Source organism: Triticum aestivum, chromosome 1B (genome assembly GCF_018294505.1).
Source record: "Triticum aestivum cultivar Chinese Spring chromosome 1B, IWGSC CS RefSeq v2.1, whole genome shotgun sequence".
NCBI classification, from domain to species: domain Eukaryota; kingdom Viridiplantae; phylum Streptophyta; class Magnoliopsida; order Poales; family Poaceae; genus Triticum; species Triticum aestivum.
Window position 1 is genome coordinate 46,353,665 of NC_057795.1, and position 7,939 is coordinate 46,361,603.

Genomic DNA, 7,939 nt, shown 5'->3' on the forward strand with positions numbered 1-7,939 from the left:
TTACTCTCGCAATAAGAAAGACCCTAAATTTTTCGCCCCGGCTTTAACCCAAAGGTTAGACTCTTCGATCACATTGTTTAGCAAGACATGCAGAGGGGCACTCTTCTGTCTAAACACCCTTGCATTACGCTCATTCCGGATCACCCATGAAACCAACATGGTTATCGAAGCCTTCGCTCTTCGGTTGGCGGTGTCCTCGGCGCTCAAACTCGCCCACCATTCCTTGATGGAGTCGTACAAGTGCCATGTGGACGTGTCCACGTCGTGGATGCAGAGCTTCTGAATCACCATGTTCCAGAGCCTGAGGGTGAAGCGGTATCTGAAAAATAGATGGGGACCGCATTCCTGCACCCCTCTGCACAAGGGACAAGGGCCACAGTTTGGCCAGCCTCGTCTCTGCAATCTGTCTGCAGTCCAGATCCTATCTTGAAGCGCGAGCCAAGCAAAAAACTTGACTTTCGGAGGGGCCCAAACATTCCAAACCATTTGGTCCATGGGGGAGAGGACCAAGCCCATAAACTGTGCCCTGTACGCGGAGGCCGCGGAGTAGTTTTCGGAAGCCGTGTGTTTTCAAAGGATGTCATTGTCGGCAAGCTCATCAAGGTGGACCTCTTGGAGCAACGTCCATAGGGTGAAGAATTGTGAAAGATGCTCAATGGAGGCCGGTGTAGGTGGCCTGATTTTGAGAAAGAGTTTAATTTGTTGAATCAAGTGAGGGGGGCAATTTTCTAGATTATTAAAGCGGAGGGAGTACTTTCTAGTAGAAGAGAATGATTACTTTCGACTAGGAGGAATCCATCCATGGTCACACGTTCGCAGTGTCAATTATTTCCCACTGCTGATGCAGAAGCTGCTGCCTGCCCACATCGGAGACACCACTGGCCTGAAGAAACGGCGTACCACATCTTACTTCCTCGGAGGTGCTCGTCCACTCGCTACAGCATAACAACATCTGACATGGCAAATCCGAATTTTACGCAGCTCCATTATTCATTCATACGGAAAGAGGTTCACACCACATATACTTGCACTCTTGCCTGCACCAGAACACGCACATAACACCCACACACACCCACACAAGCAAGTGCACGATTGCGACAACCAGAGCACATCAAGGCTCGCTCGCATTATTCCAACCTAGACAGATGAGGCCTACTACAGCCCATCACTACCGACACAACGGGGGTGGCGGTCTCCGAGCGGCGGCGGGGGAGCTTACGGGTTCACTTTCGGCGCCCACCCGGCGATCAGGTTCTCCTTGGTCGCCTTGGTCTTGACGAACGACTCGCGGCTGAAGAGAGCCTGCGTGCAGGAAAAACAGGGTGACCATCAGCGACTTCATCCATGGACAAGATTTGGAAATGGAAGAAGATAGCGTGTGTTTCGCTTTGAGCGTTGGCGTACCTCGGTGTAGGCATGGACGCTGGTCAGAGTTTCCGGGACCTTCCAGCCCTTGAAGTGCTCCAGGGCGACCTGGAGATGGTAGAGCTTCGGGGCCAGGCTCAGATCAGCAGCGGACACGTTCGCCCCACCAATGTAGGGTCCCTGCCAGCACAGTTTTGATAGTGTCGTTAGCATAAGTTTGGTAAGATCAGGCTAGATGTTCAGATTGAACAAACAAAGGCCCCACATCTTGCACGATAAGGCAATGGGACAAAATGAAATTATTGCACTGTGTCATCTCCAGAGAGGATAAGTGCTTGGATAGTAAAATTGGATATAATGGAAGTTGCATACTTCTCATAGTTACGTTGTGACGTTTGATAGTACCCAAAGTGTTCCTCCGATAAACGGGAGTTGCATAATTCTCATAGTTACAGAAACATGTATAAGTCATGAAGAAAGCAATAGCAATATACTAAACGATCAAGTGCTAGGCTAACGGAATGGGTCATGTCAATCACATCATTCTCCTAATGATGTGATCTCATTAATCAAATGACAACACATGTCTATGGTTAGGAAACATAACCATCTTTGATTAATGAGCTAGTCAAGTAGAGGCATACTAGTGACTATATGTTTGTCTATGTATTCACACATGTATCATGTTTCCGGTTAATACAATTCTAGCATGAATAATAAACATTTATCATGATATGAGGAAATAAATAATAACTTTATTATTGCCTCTAGGGCATATTTCCTTCAGTGCCTCCACACGAGAAACGGCCGGAGGCACCGCGACATACATTGATTAGTCCGCCCTCCGTTACCCTACAAATGCGAAAGTGTTGCGCGTTCGTGTTGGAATACCAACCGAGCGAATGATCACGTCGCTTTTCCCCCTATCTATTTACTCCTCCGTGCTCACACAGAACCGAGAAATAGAGGAAATAGAGGAGGTGCGGCGGATGCGGAAGCTCTGTAGCTCATCAACGGCGGCTGGGATGGCGACGTGCAGGGGAGCGAGCGGAAAGCGGCGGCGCTCGAGGATGGGAGCGTCGCTCAGGAGATTCCTCATGCAGGAGCTCGAAGACGGGGACAGGCCGGTTTCCACCCCGCTGACGTCCGTCCCGACGGTGAGATAGGGACTCGCCCGCTATGGGATCTCGCCGTGGCCGGGGAGGAAGAAATCAGGGAGGGTGGTGCGAGATATCGTATCGTGTCCAGCAGCAGCACTGCATCCCATACAGGAGAAGGGGAAGGGTATTCAGAAAGGAGATGGGCTCGCTGGTGAATAGCCTGGACGAATCTGGGAGGAACCCGTAGCTGCTGTTGTTTGTGTGTGTGGTCGCTTCTCTGCGTGATTGACTATGGATTCGGGATTTCGGGTGTATGTGTTGAGAATTACTCCCTTCATTTACTTATACAAGGCCATTATGGAATATATATTTTGCATCTATACAAGGCCACCAACAGTAATCGAGGAAAGAATTAATGATATTTCCTCGTACTAGCAACCTGTTTACTACTTGCATGCTTGCAGTCATAATGACACTACCTACTTCCTCCACTCAATTTTCTTGCATGCATGTAGCATATTAATTATCCCAGTAAACGAAAAGAAAAGCAAGCTTGCATTAAGTTTTACCTTGATACCTGTAATCTGAGTTTGTGGTCTTGTATATAAAAATGGAGGGAGTAGTATTTTTTTTCTTAGGATCAGTGTAGAGAATTAGTATAGTGGTTAAGTTGGAGTTTGGGCCCAAAAAATGCAGTTTGACCTGCTTCTACGGGGAGCAAGATAGGATTCTGGAGTGATTTTGTTGTATTGGCACTTATTTCAGGATTTGGTGCGTCCGGGTGTGATACGTCCATTTTGTCTCATACTTTTATATCAATATTTATTGCATTATGTGATGTTATTATACATTATATCTCAATACTTATGGCTATTATCTCTTATTTTACAAGGTTTACCATGAAGAGGGGGAATGTCGGCAGCTGGAATTCTGGCTGGAAAAGGAGCAAACATTGGAAACCTATTCTGCACTGCTCCAAAAGTCCTGAAACTACACGAAACTTATTTTTGGAATTAATAAGAATTATTGAGCGGAAGAAACACCTCAGGGGGCCCACACCCTGGCCAGGAGGGTGGGGGCCCCGCCCACCCCTATTGGGCACGCCCTCTGTCTCCTGGGCCCCCTGGTGGCCCTCTGGTGTCCATCTTCTGCTATATGAAGGCTTTTACCCTGGAAAAAATCGTGGGCAAGCTTACAGGATGAAACTCCATCGCCACGAGGCGAAACCTTGGCGGAACCAATCTAGAGCTCTGGCAGAGCTGTTCTGCCGGGGAAACTTCCCTCTGGGAGGGGGAAATCATCACCATCGTCATCACCAACGATCCTCCCATCGGGAGAGGGTCAATCTCCATCAACATCTTCACCAGCACCATCTCCTCTCAAAACCCTAGTTCATCTCTTGTATCCAATCTTGTATCCAAACCACAAATTGGTACCTGTGGGTTGCTAGTAGTGTTGATTACTCCTTGTAGTTGATGCTAATTGGTTTACTTGGTGGAAGATCATATGTTCAGATCCTTAATGCATATTATTACTCCTCTGATTATGAACATGAATATGCTTTGTGAGTAGTTACGTTTGTTCCTGAGGACATGGGTGAAGTATTGCTATTAGTAGTCATGTGAATTTGGTATTCGTTCGATATTTTGATGAGATGTATGTTGTCTTTCCTCTAGTGTTGTTATGTAAACATCGACTACATGACACTTCACCATTATTTGGGCCTAGAGGAAGGCATTGGGAAGTAATAAGTAGATGATGGGTTGCTTCGTAAGGGGCTGATTTGGATCCATATGTTTAATGTTGTGGTTAGATTTACCTTAATACTTCTTTTGTAGTTGCGGATGCTTGCAATAGGGTTTAATCATAAGTGGGATGCTTGTCCAAGTAAGGACAGCACCCAAGCACCGGTTCACCCACATATCAAATTATCAAAGTACCGAACGTGAATCATATGAGCGTGATGAAAACTAGCTTGACGATAATTTCCATGTGTCCTCGGAAGCTCTTTTCTCATTATAAGAAATTTTCTAGGCTTATCCTTTGCAACAAAAAGGATTGGGCCACCTTACTGCACTTTATTTACTTTATTTATTTGTTACTCGTTACAATTTATCTTATCACAAAACAATCTATTACCTACAATTTCAGTGCTTGCAGAGAAAACCTTACTGGAAACCGCTTATCATTTGCTTCTGCTCCTCGTTGGGTTCGACACTCTTACTTATCGAAAGGACTACGATAGATTCCCTGCTGATTTTTATTTGCTATATTTAATCCATATTTACTACACAGAGGTGCAAACCAGAGAGATATGTATCACAACATCAGAATTGCAATCTGTATTTGACATTTTATCTCCCCCTCTTAGGTTTTTGTTTTCTATCAGGTATATGAAGTATGGAAAAGGCTCATCTACAAGCACTTGGCATGACACAAATATTACACATTAGATTCTAGATCGTTCTTTTATATAAACATATATTACATCATATCATAGAGAATTTCTTATCCGTCGGTATATGTAATAAGCTTATACCTTATAGTTAGCTGCAACAATATTGTCTATTATCACAACTGTACTCCATCACCGTGTCTACCATCCTATTTATTTCCAATATAGTATCACATCTATGAATTAGCTTTATAGCTTTACATAGTATACTTACAAGTCCCGTAGCAACGCGCGGGGTATCATCTAGTTTTATTAATACATGACCCATCTTCCACTCTCACATAGTGCCTAGGAGCATGTGCTGCGGATGGCTCTTGCATGAGAGCCCGTTTACATTCTCTCTCTTATCCTCTCTCCTCCAAGTAAGCATAAAAATGTTACTTTACTCCTTATAGCCTGCTGACTGTACCTTATTGTATTTTCTCTAACAACTCCCAACTTGGCGCGCTCGATCTCCTCGAAGGGAGGAACGATTCAACTGACGACGAAGCCTATCTACAGCTCGTAGCAATAGATGTCCATTTTCCTCTTTTGCCGGAATAGCGACAGATGTCCCCACAGTAGCTCTGCGAGATGACGCCGCCTGGTGCTAGTTGTAAGGGCAGTAACAGCCTGACATTATTATTACTATTGTTTAATTATTTTTTAACCGTATGGACATAATAATGAAGTTGATATTGAAAAAAGGTTTTGTGGGGTCTTCTGCAATCTTGCCACCCAGTTCCACGTGGTCCAACTAGTGTTGCTTGTTTGGTTCCCTACATGAATTTTCTTTAAATCCATGATAAACATTTTAAAATCAACAACAAACATTTTTCTGGTCACACAGTGACCATTATACAATTACACGTTGAATATTTGAAAAGATGTTGAATATTTTTGTAAATAGACATTGTACTTTTCAAATGCACAACATTAATTTTTCAAATAAGCCTTGAATATTTTCCCAAATACTCATTGAAAAATTCAAATATATTTTTCATACACAACAAATATATTCAAGATAGCATTGAAGTTTTTCTAAATACACTATTAATAATTTTAAACAAATGATACCCATTTTTGAAGAGCACAGTCAATTTTCCTCCTGCAAAAAAACAGTTTTCTAAAATATCATGACAAGCGTAAATAAAGGTTTGTATTTCTTGCCTTTAATGAGCAAGAAAAGAAAAATCAAAATCAATACTTTTTTTTGAGGAACATCAAAATCAATACTTGAGCAGAAAAAATGTAACAGAAAAACTGGGCCGAGAAACCTAGAAAACCGTACATTAGGGAACTCGTACTGCCCAATCGGTGAGCAAATATATCGGCACTGAACCAAAATCTTCCCTAAAAAAGGCACTGAACCAAAACCACAATATATTTGATTTGCTACAATTAATGTCGGTACATTTACTACTTATCTATTGAGAGCACAATTTTACATTATTAATTGATTTGATAGGATTTCTTTTGAAGATTTGTATTTTCATTCATCTATACCAATATAAAAAGACCCAAAGAGGCAGATCCAATTAATCTCGGTCATCAAATCATATCAATCCAATGACCTAGACTGCTTCAATGTCGAGCGCTCAACACGTTTAGTGTGCAGTTAATTTCATGCCAAACATAGTGTTAATCACATAATAACACGCAAATAATATCCTACTTAATATCTGCATGCACTTAATATACTTCCAAATTAACGTGCATTGCACGTACACATTGACTAGTAATGAAAAGGTACTAGGATGGGATTTCTGAACTCAGTGAAAGTATATAGAGTACATTTATTTTGTTGATTTGGTATATTGCACATTTAAGTGACTAAATCACTATTTGATTCGCTAGATTAATTCAGTTTGCTATTAAATTTGATGTAGAGAAAGGAATAAATATACCATCCTTCAGGCGGATCCTATCATAAGGATTTTCCCTTGCGCATGTCTTACATATATAGATGAAAGAGTCACATATACTACACCAACACAACAACGCCCAGCCAGGTGCAAACTGAAAACTGCAATGGCGAACACAACAAGATCCATAGCTATTGTTCTTATTGTGCTTGCGGCCTTGTCCTTTGGTTTCCCTGCCATCGATGCCGACGCCACCCTCCTCGTCAAGACATGCAAGAAGACCACAAACGCCTTGTTGTGCCTGGCAGTGTTGAACGTCGACCCAAAGAGCGCCTACGCCACCACCGAGCACGACCTTGCCAGCGCCGCACTGCAGGTCGCAATTAACACTGCTGACCACAACGTCGAGGTCATCCACAACTTAGCCAAGGATGTCCAAGGCACACCTGAAGGAGGCGCGTTGAACATCTGCCTCGGGGCCTATGTTGATGCCGCCAACGACCTCGAGATCGACGCTCGCCCCGGTTTTGATGGCGGGAACTATGTCGGCGCAAGGAATCTCGTGTTGGGTGCCAAGGGCGCCGGTGGTAGATGCGAGGATGCGTTCAAGGGGATCAACAAGAAGTCCCCGGTGACAAACATAGATCAACAGATGACAGAGCATTGTGGCGTCGCAGGTGAACTCATTGGCCTTCTTATACACAAGTGATCTGTCCTAAATGAATCTCTTCTCATATGTACAATCCCCCGTCAATAATGAATGAGCAGGTCATCTAGCAACATATTTTGGTCCTGGATGCAGTTGTGAATTACGGAGCTTAACAACACAAAAAAGAACAGTCTTACCAACTAGGCAACTTGGGTACTCTAGTGCCGAAAGCGACCAAGCGCGATAGCTCCTATTTCGACATATGTGCACTGATCTAGCACCAAACCAACAATTTAGTCTCGGTCACAGTTCCATAGCACCAGGTACATGAAGAAAAGGACCCCCTCCCGTTTAATCTCGCAATCCCACACGGTAAGGTTGTTCCCTCGTAACAACCAATCCTAAAGAGGTATTAAGGGATTCAAAGGTCGTATACTCAGGCCAGTCACAAAATGAGACAAAGGCCAGCCACAAAATATCAGATCATAACCAATTTTTACAGGTGCATTCTTTTTAAGTTGTATAA

The 7,939-nt window shown here is 43.4% G+C and overlaps 2 protein-coding genes across 2 annotated transcripts; one reads left to right on the forward strand and one right to left on the reverse strand.

The window, feature by feature from the left end:
• Nucleotides 1–958: 958 nt before the first annotated feature.
• LOC123076818 (probable glutathione S-transferase DHAR1, cytosolic) lies at nt 959–2,464 on the reverse strand. Its single transcript, XM_044498963.1, has 3 exons — nt 2,315–2,464; nt 1,405–1,596; nt 959–1,302 (listed from the first exon to the last, which is right to left on the reverse strand). The coding sequence occupies exons 1-3, from the start codon at nt 2,462–2,464 to the stop codon at nt 1,216–1,218; spliced, it is 429 nt and encodes a 142-aa protein (XP_044354898.1). The 3' UTR covers nt 959–1,215.
• Nucleotides 2,465–6,903: 4,439 nt separating this feature from the next.
• On the forward strand, nt 6,904–7,528 carry LOC123086104 (pectinesterase inhibitor 12-like). Its single transcript, XM_044507816.1, has one exon. It carries the CDS (start codon nt 6,931–6,933, stop codon nt 7,471–7,473), a length of 543 nt encoding a protein of 180 aa, XP_044363751.1. The 5' UTR covers nt 6,904–6,930; the 3' UTR covers nt 7,474–7,528.
• Nucleotides 7,529–7,939: the final 411 nt, after the last annotated feature.